The 13,951-nt window shown below is 61.8% G+C and overlaps 2 protein-coding genes across 2 annotated transcripts in view; one reads left to right on the top strand and one right to left on the bottom strand.

Annotated features, from left to right (window-relative positions):
• Window positions 1–6,713: 6,713 nt before the first annotated feature.
• Window positions 6,714–11,440, top strand: GLIS2 (GLIS family zinc finger 2). Its single transcript, XM_068968575.1, has 6 exons — window positions 6,714–6,885; window positions 7,750–7,922; window positions 8,455–8,631; window positions 8,709–8,842; window positions 8,943–9,061; window positions 10,352–11,440. The coding sequence occupies exons 1-6, from the start codon at window positions 6,714–6,716 to the stop codon at window positions 11,149–11,151; spliced, it is 1,575 nt and encodes a 524-aa protein (XP_068824676.1). The 3' UTR covers window positions 11,152–11,440.
• Window positions 11,441–13,720: 2,280 nt separating this feature from the next.
• The window catches only part of LOC138075278 (coronin-7), a 61,325-nt gene continuing 61,094 nt past the window's right edge, over window positions 13,721–13,951 (bottom strand). Inside the window, exon 31 of the mRNA XM_068966948.1 lies at window positions 13,721–13,830. Within this exon, the coding sequence (XP_068823049.1) occupies window positions 13,744–13,830 (87 nt within the window). The 3' untranslated portion in view covers window positions 13,721–13,743. The remainder of the gene's footprint in view (window positions 13,831–13,951) is intronic.

The raw sequence follows: 13,951 nt of genomic DNA, 5'->3' as shown, positions 1-13,951 counted from the left end.
GCTGCCTGCCTACTGTGAGCAGCCCTGCCTGGCAGGGTCCAGGGCCCTGCCTGAGCCTTGCCTCCGGGTGTGTGTCTCCGTCTGGCTCCCCTGCTGCTGGACCCTCCCTGGGATCTGGGCGGCCCAGGGCCCAGCCCTTCCCTCTCCACCCGTGCCCCCCCTCACCCCCCGGCCCCAGGCGTGGGGGCTGCTTGGCGGGCTCCCCTCTGGCCCAGGCCCAGGTGCGGGCAGTGCTCACAGCCCCACGCACCACCTCCCCCCAAAGCTGGGCAGACAGGAAAATACCAGACATAGTTGTGCAAAGGTGGCTGCAGGCGGGCAGGCAGCAGGGGGCGGGGGCCCGCCTTGATGGGCCTGGAGCCACCCGGCCAGGGGAGGCCTCTGTGCCAGGCTGGGCCCCGCAGCTGGACGGGTGTGTGTGTGTCTGTTTGAGCTGCACCCCCACCGCATTCTGGTGTCACCCTGCTGGTGTTGGGGAGGGAAGTGTGGATCCTAGGGAGCTGGAGCTGGGGAGGGGCGTGGGTGAGCCAGCTGCTGGCCTTCCAGCAGCAGTGGTGCCTGACCCATTGGGGTGACCCTGGAGTTAATGTGTGGGGCCCCCCCCAACCCAGCCCAGGGTTGGGAACAAGAATCCTCAGGGCTACCAGTTGCTGGCACCGCCTGTGTGCCAGGTGCCAGGCAAGCTTGCCCCGTGAGCTGGCACCTTATCCATGGTGCCTGTGTTCCTGATGAGGAAACCAAGTTGCAGAGGGGTGGCTGGGAGACTGGGACCTGATAACCAGACTCTGGGTCCCTAAGGTCCATAAGCCACTAGCAAGAGCCACAAGGGCATGCAAGGGCGTGTGTGTGTCTGACTCCGCGACCCCATGGACGGTAACCTGCTAGGCTCCTCTGTCTATGGAATTCTCCAGGTAGGAATACTGGAGCGGGTTGCCCTGCCCTGTTCCAGGTGACTCTGGGTACATGCCCAAGTGGGGGCTGCCAGCTTGCACCTCTGCTCAGGTGCTGCCCAGCTGGGAGCTTTCCCAAGGACTTTATGGCTGAGCAGGGAGCTTGGCCCTGGCTGTGTCACTTGGGGGCCATTGGTTCCCACTTGGGCAGGGTCTAGCCTCCAGGGGACCTGGAGTAGCTGCTCCCCCCCCCCACCAATCTGTGTGCTGGCTGAGCACCCATTTTGGGGTGAGGGCAGGGTCTGCTTTCCCATCTGGAGGTTCCCAGGAAAGGCGAAACCCCACACTCTTCCGGAAAGTACTGTCTGCCCCACACTGGGCCCTCTCCTGGGACGTGCATGGGCAAGCCCTCAGGATAAGCCCCTCCCTGGGTCCTGGGAGGAGGCCTGTTTCTTCCAGGCTGCTCAGAGACTGTCCGGGACCTCCCAGTGCTCTCTCTTTGATGCAGTCAGGTTCTGGAAGCACACTGGGGCCAGCTGGGGCCACCCTGTGGGACAGCAGGGCCTGCAGCCCTCCCTCTCTGGGGCGCAAGCTTGTTTAGTTGTGTCCTCAGCTGAAGCAGGGGTACTCCCAGGTGAGGGCGAGACTCTAGGTCTGTGGGTACAGCAGGAGGGCCGGTCCCCTCTGTCCTCGCAGCCCTCCAACTGGTCAAAGACTTGGGGGACTCAAGTGCTGGTGACAGTTTATTTACAAGTTTAATTATGCACCTACTATGCGCCCAGCACTGTTCTAGGTGCTGAACATTATATAACAGGGGGAAACACTAAAGTAATCATTGGATGGGCATCATTGATTTCTCCCCAAAATCCAGTGGAGGGGGGTGTCTTACACTATTGTGTGTGTGTTTAGTCGCTCAGTCATGTTTGACTCTTTGCAACCCCCACGGACTGTATGTGGCACACTAGGCTCCTCTGTCCATGGGATTTCCCAGGCAGGAATACTGGAGTGGGGTGCCATCCCCTGCAGTATTATTGTCATCTTAATTTAGAGATAAGGGCAATGAGACCCAGACTGGGAGGTGACTTGCCCTGACTCACGTGGGCAGGACATGGCAGAGCCAAACTGGAGACCGGGTGGTCTGACCCATACTGGAGCCCTGCTCTGCAGCCTGCTCAGGAAGTGGGTCTGAGGAGATGAGGCCTGCCCCTGCCTTCGGCTCCCGCCGCTGGGCATCTGAGGAGGGCGGAACCCTTGGCCGGAGCAGGGTGCAGCAGTGGTTCCCAGGAATGCGGGGCTGTGGGGCCGTTTGCTTTGGCAGCACGTCTGCCCTCAGCTCTCCAAGCCTTCCTGTGGGCCCCCCAACAGTCGGCCCCTCCAGCGCCCACTCACTGCCTGCTGCCCCTCTGGGGTTCGGCACGCAGCTCCCACAAACCCATGGGCAAGGCGGAGGTGGGAAGCCAGAGCTCCTTTGCCTGCCCCTTCCCACATCCAGGGTCCCCTGGGGTACCGATGGGTGAACATGGCTTCTGGGTTCACCTGGGCTTGAAACTCGGCTCTGCTAGAGACAAGCTGTGTGACCCGGGACAGTTCATTTCCCTGAGCTTCAGTTTTTGCATCTGTAAAATGGGGATGAAACAGCACCTGACTTAAACAGGTGCTGGTACATTGCCCGACTATCAACAGCTGGGGGATGGTGGTGATATTTGTCCTCGGCTTCCAGTCCCAGGCTTGCCACCCACTTGTGCAATGTGGGCGAGTGGTGTCCCTTCCTGGCCCTCAGCTTCCCCCCATAGGACCCATGTACTGATGGTTTTGGTCCCTGTACCAGACGCAAGGGGCATCCTCTGAGCAGGTGGGAACTGATGGGCACAGGGGAAGCCAGGGACTTGCTTCTGCTTTCATTCCATAGCAAGAAAGCCACGTGGACTTTTGAGAACTGCCTCCTGGGCCCTTGTCCCCAAGTCCTAGGTTGGACAGGTCATGGCTGACCAAAGGGCAGAGTCAGGACTATGCCCCCACACCCTACACCCCCATCACCTGGGAATAAGGGGTGTGCCTCTTGTTGCCTGACGACGCTGCTATCTTGGCTTCCACTCACCTGGCTCCTCGCAGCTGTGGGGTGGGCGGGACGGTGGGGGCCATCTTACAGCGGGTCCTATGCTCCTTTTGGCAAAGAGACCCCGAGTGCCTCTCAGTGGGGTGTGCCGAGCTCAACGCCTCCATCCACACCCGCACTTCTCCCGGCTGCGGGGCAGCCAGCGGGCCCCTCCCAAGCAGTGACGAGGGGCTTTCTCCAATTAGCCTGGTGACCTTGAGCCTCAGTTTCCTCATCTGTGCTCAGCAGAAGCGGCTTTAGAGGGTTCGGGGCACACAGATGGCTCCCGGCACATGGTGGGAACGCGGTAGATAAAGACACCGCCCCCCCCACCCTCTTTAGGGTCCGCGCTCCGCCCCTCGCCGCGGGACCTGGCCGAGGCGGGGCCTCCTGCGGGTCTCAGTTTCCCCGGGGGCTGGCCCCGCCGCGCGCTCGTCCCGCCCCTCGGCCGGGGGCCGGCCGCGCCGCCAGGTAGGGCCGGCCGGCCGCTGCGGGAGCTGCAGCTGGGGGCCGTCTGCGCGCGGCAGGCGGGCGCACAATAGCGGCCATTGTCTGCGCCAGGCCGGCGGGCGCGGCGGGGCGGGGGCCGGCCCCCCGAGGGCCAGCGCGGCCCACCCTCGGGGTGACCCCGCCCCGCCCCCGCCGCCCCGGTGGTCCCCGCGCGCTCCCGCCCCGCGCCGCTTCCTCCCGCTCCCTCCGCCCTAATTAGTTCCTTTCGCAGCTGGAGCAGCGGCGCCCGGCCGCGCGGCCACCTCGGCGCCGCCTCCCTAACCGCCCCCTCCAGCGATCAGGGAATCGCACAACCCCGCGGTAGCAGGGCGCTCGTGGGGTCACCTCGCGACTAGCGGGAAACTGGGCTGGGGCTTTTGCAGCCAGGCTCCGTGTGGCACCCGCTGGGCACCGGCCCTCTCTGGGCTCCGCGCTGCCTAAGAAACTTGCCTCTGCTCTCGGCGAGGCGGGTCCCTGCCCTTATCCGGAAAACAAACACCGCATGTCCACCCGCCCACCCCCGAAAATCAATCCGGTGATGGCTGGCTAGCCGGCCTCCAGGGGGGTGATTACCGCGCCAGTCCCGGGGTTCTGGCGCGGGTACGTCCCGCTCAGGGCCTCTGAGGCCCAAGAGAGGTGACACTAGCTCTCGCCTGCCCCCCTTCATCCAACCCGGGAACAAAGAGCAGAGCCCGAGCCCAGAACTGGCCACCCCCCTGCCTGTGGGGGGTGAAAGGGGACACTTCCAGGTTGATCACGGTCAAAGCAGGAAGGAGGGTCACAGGCGTCTTACCCCTGGATGGATGGGGACAGCCTGGGGTAGGGGAGTGCTGGGAGCTGTGGGTTCTGGGGGCTGATCCTTCTTCCTTTTCTAGGAGTGACCAGTTTTGGTCTCCTGGCTTTGCTCTGGCTCCATCAGAATGAACCCCTGTTCCCAGGGCAGGACCAGTAGCAGGAAGTAGGGGGCTTAGGGTGGGGTCTCTGGGGACTGGGTCTGCTGATTCAGTTGGTGCTGGAGTCCCAGCCTCACCCTGGGAGACTAACTCCTTTTGGGGTCCTCCTTTCTGAGCTGAGGCAGTGTCTCCTGCAAGTCTCCGAAATGCGGTGACCCATGGTGTCTCCCTGGTTCCCCTCTGGCAGGGACCTGGGGTGGGGTGGGGTGCAGTAGGCAGGTGCCAAAGGACGTTACTTGAGCAGTGTTGCCGTTGAGAGTCAGTGTCAGTCTGAATTCCCAGTTCCCAAACCATCCTGCCCTAGTGGTCTCCTCCAAGAGATCGTGTGGGGGGCGGGGGACAGGCTGTGGGGAGGCCTGTGGCCCTAGGCCAGCTGAGGGACCAGGCCACCAGCCCTTCCTGGCTCCTGAATTCTTAATCAGCATAAATATTTACTTCCTTCCTCCCTTTCCAGGCTCCCAGCACAGAGGAGCTTCAGGGAGGTTGGACTGGGCCTGTGTCTAAAAATAAACAGGTGGAGGGACAAGCAGACACACAGACAGACAGACATCACTGGGGGGTGGGTCAGGCAGAGGGCAGCTCCCTGCCCAGACAGAGGAAGAGTGGAGGGGCCCAGGTCCATTGATCACTGTCACCCACCCACCTGCCTGCCTAGGACTGGAGCTCCTAAGGGGACAAGGTGGCAGTGTGGTCCCAGCCCCCGGTGTCACTGAGAACTCCTGACCTATGCATGCCCTGCATGCGGGTTCATCCAGAGAGATCTGCCAGCTCCCACCTGATGGAGGAACAAGTCAAGTCACAGATTTCGGTCCCAAGGCCAAGTGCAACTACCAATACTGTGATAATGCAGCTCCCTCCCCAGGCTCAGACTCCAGCTTTGTTTTGCCATGTGCTGGGGTCTTGGGATGTGTCCTCAGAAGCAGAGGGCCCTAAGTGAGGACTTTGTGACCTGTGTGTACACAGGGTCTTGTCTGGGAGATGGATGAGAGGAGGCTTGGAGCTGGGGCAAGGCTGGTTTAGCGTTGCCTCAGGGCTTGTCCTGGAGAAGATGACTGGGAACATGGGTCCCCATCCTGCTCCGTGGAAAGCTCCAGGCAGCTCAGCAAGCACACGTACTAGTGAAATATACAAAGTCTTTTACCATGTGGTGGTCTTGGGAATGTTCTGTATAAAATTGTGAAGAGCTGGAGTTGGTGAATGGCAGGGATTATCTTCTTTGGCAGATAGATTGTCAGGATGCAATCATCTCAATGAACAAACACAAGGAAACAGCATTTCCCAGCATGCGAAGTTTGCTGCCATGAAAAATGATGTTGGAATTTGGAATGAAGAGTTGACCTTGCTCTTGGGTTTTTTTTACATGTGAAGAATGTTATGCCGTTGAGAAATTCTAAGAAAGTGGTGAAAATGTACCAATCAAAATAAGAGTATCATCACTATTAAAAAAATTATGTATGTATGTGTTTTACTAACCACTAGACAACTGATCACTTTTCCCTATCCTGGCCATGGCTGGGCCATAGTCCCCAGCTGCCCCCTGGTGGTAGCCCAGAGCCTCTGGCTCCCCAGCCGGTGGGGCCCTCCGCCCTGGAACGCAAGGCCACCTGTCTGTCCGCCCAACCCTAGGGACCAGGCTGTGCTTTGCAAGGCTTGCCTGGGACAGGCTCTGGGCCTCATTCTCTTGGAGTTTGCTAGGGAGCTGCCTAGAGTGGTTGGCCCAGTGGTCAGTAGCTAGGCCCTTTGAGGGCTATCTGGGAGGACACTCATTGCCCTTCTGGCCTGGTTCTGGGTCTTCTGGCTCAAATCAGGCATGTGTCCCAGGCATCACCTCCCACCCAGTCAGAAATGACCTTTGGGACTTGCCCAGCCAGTTCCAGGGAGAAGATCTGGCCTTGAATCTGAAGGCTGTGCAACTGCCTAGCTCTGCAGCTTGAGGCCATCACTAAAGCTCGGTTCATGGCAGGCTTGGACCCTGTGAGCTTTGCTTCCCAGAAAGCCTCACGGGAGATGAATGCATTAGATCCAGGTCGGTGGTTGTCTGTCTCTGATATACCTGCTGTCCTGGGCCACTGAGAGGGTCTCTGTGCCCGGGAGACAGCCTTCACGCTGCCCCGCGCACACTGCCTCTCCGCTCCTTTGGGCTTTAGTGAGTGCAGCCTGAGGATGAGTCTGGAGTCCCAGTGTCACAGCACATCTCTTGCTCGCTCTCAGGTTCCTGCCTGAATACCAGCTCCAGAACCCCTCGCTGCCTGCCACCGCCGCTTCCACCCCCCAGCCCCCACCACCATGCACTCCTTGGACGAGCCGCTCGACCTGAAGCTGAGCATCACCAAGCTCCGAGCAGCGAGAGAGAAGCGGGAGAGGACGCTGAGCGCAGCCCGGCACCGAGCCCTGCACAGGGAACTCGGTCTGGTGGACGACAGCCCCACACCTGGCTCCCCGGGCTCCCCGCCATCAGGTACTGCATGCCCGGGGCAGAGCAGTGATCTCAGAGCCCTGGCGATAGGAAAAACGTCCCCTGATGGGCTCACCTGGATGCAGCCGCAGCCCCTCACAGCCTCACTTAGGGTGCCCCCCATCCTGACACTGTCTACCCACCCTCCCAGCAGTTCATCTCTGCATGTTCATCACTGTCCCTGGGAGGAGGGGACTGACCAGCCCAGCTCCCAAAGCTGGCTCAGCAGAGCTAGTACAGACAGGCCTCTGGGTGGATTTGGGGGAGCTTTAAGGGGCAGCAGGGAATGCACAGGTAGTAACAGAAGGCCTTGTGGCCCTGTGTCTGGGCTCGGAGGTGGTGTGGTCGGCCAACCAGGCAGACGGGGGATCAAGCCCAGCGGGTGCTTCTCTGGGTGCGGGGGTTACTTGAAGCTCAGGTCTTCCACTCCATTTCTGAATGTGGACCCTGAAAACCGGATCTACCATATCTGAGCTGGGCCACCCAGCCCAAACCTTTCATGTTACAGAAGGGGGCACTGAGGCAGAAAAGGACTGGGGGGAAAGTGAGTAAAGTCCTTACCTGACATTGTGATGGGAGCCAGGCGCCCTGGATTCAAGTTCCTGTTCAGTTACTTACCCTGTGTGCCAGCCCACCCCCATCTGAAGAATGAGTACTTCCTGTCTTAACCGATGGCCAGGCTCCCACCTTGGCAATTGTTACACCTGTCGGCTGTGGAGGCTCCGATTCCTGGGTTCCGGGGTGGCCGGGGATGGGGGTGCCATGGCTGGGGTCTGCTCCGAGTCACAGTGGAGGAGTCATGGGCGGGAAGTCCTGGCCCGCCAGGACTCCTGGCTCCAGTACCCCCAAATCTTGCCTTTGTCCTAGGCTTCCTGCTGAACCCCAAGTTTCCCGAGAAGGTGGAGGGACGCTTTTCGGCAGCCCCCCTGGTAGACCTCAGCTTGTCGCCGCCGTCTGGGCTGGACTCCCCCAACGGCAGCAGCTCGTTGTCCCCCGAGCGCCAGGGCAACGGGGACCTGCCCACAGCGCCCACCGGCCCGGTAAGGGGGAGATGTGCGTTCTTGAAACGGTGCACTTACCTCCTGGGCCCGCTGTTACAAAGGACCACAAACTGTGTGGTTTAAAGTGGCAGAAGTATTCTGGAAGCTGAAGTCCAGAATCACCGTGCTGATGGGGCTGTGTGCCCTCCCAAGGCTCTGAGGGCTCTTCCCTGGCTGCTGCTGGCTTCTGGCAGCTCCAGGCGCCCCTTGCCTTGTGGCTGCGTCACTCCAGTCTCTCTGCCTCTGTCATGGCCTGTCCTCTGTGTGTGTCTCCAAATCTCCCTCTTCTCTTGTTGGAGACACTGGTCGCTGGGTTTAGGGTCCCCAGCCAGCCTGACCTCTAAACTTACATCTGCACAGACTCTTTCCACAGAGGTCCTGTGCACAGGTACCAGTAGTTGGGGCTGGGACATGTCCTGTGTGGGGCACTGCTCAGCCCCTGGAGAGAGGGAGATGGGCCAGGCGGGCAGGGGTCTGGGCCAGCGGGCCCACGGGGCAGCTGCTGACCCGCTCTGCCTCCCGCCTCCCCCAGGACCTCCAGCCTCTGCGCTACCTGGACAGTGTCCCCAGCTCCTTCCAGTTCTTCCTGCCGCTGGGCTCTGGGGGGGCCCTGCATCTGCCTGCTTCCTCCTTCCTCACCCCCCCAAAGGACAAGTGCCTCTCGCCAGAGCTGCCCCTGCCCAAGCAGCTGGTGTGTCGCTGGGCCAAGGTGAGCGGGGAGCTGGGCGGGGCAGGGTCCGGGGCGGGCGGCCCCCTCGCGGGCTCAGCACGTTCCTGGCCTCGCAGTGTAACCAGCCCTTCGAGCTCCTTCAAGACCTGGTAGACCACGTCAACGACTACCACGTGAAGCCCGAGAAGGACGCGGGCTACTGCTGCCACTGGGAGGGCTGCGCCCGCCACGGCCGTGGCTTCAACGCCAGGTGAGGGGGGGGTGAGGGGGCAGGAAGGGGGGCCCAAGTGTCCAGCGGCTGAGCCGTGCTCCCCACCCCCCTTCCCCCCCCCGCCTCCCCCCCGGAGCAGGTACAAGATGCTTATCCACATTCGCACCCACACCAACGAGAAGCCGCACCGCTGCCCCACCTGCAGCAAGAGCTTCTCCCGCCTGGAGAACCTGAAGATCCACAACCGGTCACACACAGGTGAGGGCCCCCGGCAGCCAGGGGACGGGCACACACCCCACTGTGTGGCCGTCCCTTCCCAAGCACCACATGCTGGGGGGTGTCCTGTCCTGTTAGGGGGAGACCCGCCCCACCCGCTCTTGGGGCACAGACGCGTCTTCCTGCGTCGTGCTCGGCACTGTGTCCGTGTGGTTGTCGACTCGTTCCCCCTCTGACTGTGGCGTGTCCACTCGCCCCTCACGGACCCTGGCACGCACAGTAGGGCCAGCACTGGCCGGCAGAGCCACACGCCTAATCTTAAGTTTCCTAATCACCCTCACCGGAAAAAAAAAAAGAACAAAGAAATACACGATGAGATGAGTTATTAATACAATGATACATTTTCTTGAGCTCAGTATATTCAAAATGCAATCATTTTAATATTAAAACATCAATGGGACACTGAAATTCTTTTCCCACAAAGTCTGCAGACTCCAGAGTGTATGTTATTTATTTGTTTGCCTCGGGTCTTGGTTGCATCGTGAGAGATCGTTCGTTGCAGGCGCACAGACTCTAGTCGTGGCACACAGGCTTAGTTGCTCTGAGACATGTAGGAATCTTAGTTCCCTGACCAGGGATCGAAACCACGTCCCCTGCATAGCAAGGTTGGTTCTTAACCACTGGACCACCAGGGGAGTCCCTCTGGTGTATATTTTATACTCGAGGTACTTTCAAAAGCTCACAGCCTTGTGGGGTTCTGGCCAGCTCTGGTCGGCGGAGACAGCCTTTTAGTAAATCTGGAGCCACTGGTGAAAGTGAAGTGAAAGTGTTAGTCACTCAGTCGTGGCCAACTCTGGGACCCCCAGGCTCCTCTGTCCATGGGATTTTTCCAGACAAGAATACTGGAGTGGGTTGCCATGCCCTTCTCTGGGGGATCTTCCTGACCCAGGGATTGAACCCCTGGTCTCCTGCATTGCAGGCAGATTCTTTTTTGTCTGAGCCACCAGGGAAGCACTGGTGTAAGCCTGGAGCCACTGCCAAGTCAGGGTCAAGGGCACCCCTGTGTGCTCACTGTGAGCCAGGCACCAGCAGTGTCTGTGTGTCATTACTTGTGAAAGGGGTCACTGTCATCACAGCCTGAAGCATAGGCCCAAGGCCGAGGGTACATACAGCCAGGCCACTGGAGTCAGAGCTTGCGTAGGTGCTGGGGACACGGCTGCCCCGAATCAAACAGCCTGTGGTCTCGGGGAGGTCTCTGTCTGGGTGAGTGGGTGGGCGGGGCTGGCCTGGGCCAGCGGAAGACCCTCATTCAGGCCCCGCCCCGCCCCGCAGGCGAGAAGCCATATGTGTGCCCCTATGAGGGCTGCAACAAGCGCTACTCCAACTCCAGTGACCGCTTCAAGCACACGCGCACCCACTACGTGGACAAGCCCTACTACTGCAAGATGCCCGGCTGTCACAAGCGCTACACGGACCCCAGCTCGCTGCGGAAGCACATCAAGGCCCATGGCCACTTTGTGTCCCATGAGCAGCACGAGCTCCTGCAGCTCCGCCCACCCACCAAGCCCCCACTGCCCACCCCCGACGGCAGCCCCTACGTCAGCGGGGCGCAGATCATCATCCCCAACCCCGCCGCCCTCTTCGGCGGCCCTGGCTTGCCCGGCCTGCCCCTGCCTCTGGCCCCTGGCCCCCTGGACCTCAGCGCCCTGGCCTGTGGCAACGGCGGGGGCGCTGGGGGTGCGGGGGGCATGGGCCCTGGGCTGCCCGGCTCCGTCCTGCCCCTCAACCTGGCCAAGAACCCGCTGCTGCCCTCGCCCTTTGGGGCCGGCGGACTGGGCCTGCCCGTGGTCTCCCTCCTCGCTGGCTCCGCTGGCGGCAAGGCTGAGGGGGAGAAGGGGCGTGGGGCTGTGCCGGCCAGGGCCCTGAGCTCGGAGGGCCGCAAGACCCCCCTCGAGAGGACTGAGGGCAGCCGCTCCCGGCCGAGCCCCGACGGCCTGCCCTTGCTGCCAGGTACTGTGCTGGACCTGTCCACGGGCGTCAACTCGGCCGCCAGCAGCCCAGAGGCGCTGGCCCCCGGCTGGGTGGTCATCCCGCCAGGCTCCGTGCTGCTCAAACCAGCCGTGGTGAACTGAACCCACTCGGTGGACGCTGACCACCTGCAGCCCAGTCGGCAGCTCCCAGCCCTGCCTGCCTGCCTGCCCCTGACGACGAACAGAAACTCTTCTGCGAAATAGCAATAATGTCCTCCTGCCCTGGGGGCGACCCTGGGCAGCAAGGATGGTGCTAGAAGGGCATGGTGGGCACCCGGGCTCCTGAGGAGGGGAAACAAGTCTGCCGGCCAGTGGAGAGCCGTGCCACTGAGAGCTGAGGCCTGGCTCACCTCCGGCCCACGCCTGCCCGCCCCCCACCCACTCTGGTTGTCTCCCTCATCCCATGGCCAGCTGGGCAGGTCACCCTCTCTCCCTTGCCCACTTGTCAGCCTTGACCCAGCAGTGGGGGTGGAGCTGGGGGTTGGCTTCGGCCCTCCCCGCTGGCACCAGACTCCCTCCCACCCCCTTCAGTGGTGAGCTGGGAGGAGCCCCCTGGGATCAAGGTCCCACCCCATCCTGCTTACTCACCGGGCCCCTGCTCTGGAGGCTCCTGACCCCTCTCCCTCTGGTCCACCCTCCAGAGGGAGAGCAAGACAGACGCAGGCCGCGGCTAAGCCACAGCAAGAAGCCACCTCCTCCCATGACAAGGCGCCTCCCGGCTGAGGGAGGGAGGCCCGCTTGACCAGCTGCCCCCACTGCCTGCAGTCTGCAGTGGCCAACACGCTGCCCGAGGCGAGGGTCCCTGCTCTGGGCTGGCTGGCCGCTCGTCTGCCCCTGCATCCCTCTGCTTTCAGGGAGCCCTGAGTCGGGAGAGGTGCCCAGCTCAGGGAACAGGCGGGGCTGGGCCTGGCCTGGGACCCTGCACCCGGGGATGGGGGAGGCTGGCTAGGGACAACCCCAGGCCAAGACACGGCTTCTGTTCTGGGGGCATCAAGGCAGAGCCGGTGCAGAGGAGGGGGCTCCAGGCCAGTGCTGGGCATGGGAGCGTCCCAGTGGCTACGGACAGATGAAGGACCTGGGCTCAACAAGGGATGAGGGGCAGCGAGGCAGCCACGGAGGCTGTGGGGGCAGGGGAAGCCAGAGGGGAGAGCTGGCCCTGTGGCCTGCTTCCTTTGGCTTCTCTGAACTAAGCCCCTGCCCTCCAGGGGCCAGGGGAGCCCAGGGCACGGGGGCTCCATGTGCCCCTGCAGCCCACGCTGCTCCCCAGCCCAGGGGCCAGGCTCTCCCCACCAGGCCCTGACTGGGCAGCAGCTTGTCTCGTGCCCCACCCTGGGCCCAGCTTCAGTCTAGGGGGTCCTGGCCTTGGCCCTGCCCTAGGCTGCACTCTCCACGTCCCAGCTGCAGGATGGGGGAAGCTGTGGGGCCGCAGGGGGACCCTTGGGCCCCTGCAGCTCTGAGGTCTCCCTGCTGCTTCTCTGCTCACCCGCCCTTTCCTGGACCGCCCTTCTATCCCAGAGGGGTCACCCTGACCTGGCCCGCTGACAGGCCTGCAGCGCTGGCTCTGCCCCTTGAAGGGGCCACAAGCAGAGCAGGAGGGAGCTGGTCTCCTTCCCTGGCGCCCCACCCCGGACCCAGGCCCCTCACCCCAACAAGGGCCCCAGGCCTTAAGTCCCCTTTGGGGCGAGGGGTTGGACTCAAGCCCCAGGAGCAGAGGAACAGGGCATAGGAAGGCGACATTAGCTCAGCATGTGACTCGGTGATAGACCAGGCCCGAGGAGGCCGGTGTACGTGTCGTTGTTGTCGGTCTGTTGCACATTCCAGGATATCAGTATTCTAACAGGTTCTAAGTGCCTTTCTATCGTAGCTTGTTTTTCCTCCTCTTGGCTCCATTGCTGTTAGCATAGAGTTTAAAAAAAGAAAAGAGAGATAAGCTAATGACTATAACAATATATTCCTCCATGTGAGAGGAAGTTTATAAAGAAATGAAATAAAAGTGAGTTACAAACATGCTTTGTCTTAGATGTGCCAGGAGCTGGGCCTCACACGGGAGACCACCTCCGGCCGCCCATGCCTGGCTCTGGGGTCCCCCACCCAGGCCAAGGCCCTGTTCCGGGCTTTCCTTCCAACCCTGTGGGTGCCACAAGCTCTCTGTCTGCTGCTGGGAGCTGGATGGGACAGGCAGTGCTGAGATGGAAGGTTCTGCAACATATGTCGTGGGTTCAGCCACACCCGCCACTAGCATCTTGGCTCTGGGAGGTACCGGGCTCCCTGGCCTCCTCGGGGCCATCAGGCTGGCAAAGGCTCCTCTTCCTCGGCTGTATCCTGGAGCTGACTCCCCAGATTACTGAGGGGCTACCGCCCAACCCAGCTCAGGAAAGGGAGGCCTGTGGCAGAGCTGGGGCCCCGTCCACAGTGGGGCAAGCAGGGCCAACCTGAGGGCGGCGTGGGAGTGGCCCATCCGTCTGATGCATGACGGCGTGACCACTGGTTGCCTGCCCTGGCCCCGCCAAGTGTCAGAGGCCAGACCATGGGCGGGCGAACACCACCGCCTCTCTTCCCTGCACAGCCCCACAGCTGGCAGGAAGAGCGGCCTGCCTCTGGAATCTGGACATGCATACTCAAGAAATGCGGAAAAGACATTTATTACTGAGCTATAAATTAGAGGCGGGCGGGTGGGTGGGAGGAACCAAGCGGTCACGTTTTAGGTGGCTGCTGTCTCTCCCTGTCCTCCTGGGCCTGGATTCTGAGTTCCTCCTCAAGACGCTCCTTCGCTCGGACCACCTAGGGAGGGGGTCACAAACAGTTAGGCTGGGCACCCTCTCCCTCCCCAGGTTCTGCTCTGGCTTCCTGGAGGGCTGTGGGCAGGTCAGGGAGCTGGTTCCAGCACCCCGCCAGCTAGCAG

The sequence above is a fragment of the Capricornis sumatraensis genome, chromosome 3 (assembly GCF_032405125.1).
Source record: "Capricornis sumatraensis isolate serow.1 chromosome 3, serow.2, whole genome shotgun sequence".
In the NCBI taxonomy this organism is placed as follows: domain Eukaryota; kingdom Metazoa; phylum Chordata; class Mammalia; order Artiodactyla; family Bovidae; genus Capricornis; species Capricornis sumatraensis.
Note: the sequence above shows the minus strand (reverse complement) of the source record. Positions and strands in the feature narration are given on the sequence as shown.

Coding starts and splice junctions, on each gene's coding strand:
- GLIS2 (XM_068968575.1), top strand. CDS start 6,714: ATGCACTCCTTGGACGAGCCGCTCGACCTGAAGCTGAGCATCACCAAG. Junction 7,923..8,454: donor CCACAGCGCCCACCGGCCCG/GTAAGGGGGAGA, acceptor CGCCTCCCCCAG/GACCTCCAGCCTCTGCGCTA. Junction 8,843..8,942: donor GGCCGTGGCTTCAACGCCAG/GTGAGGGGGGGG, acceptor CCCCCGGAGCAG/GTACAAGATGCTTATCCACA.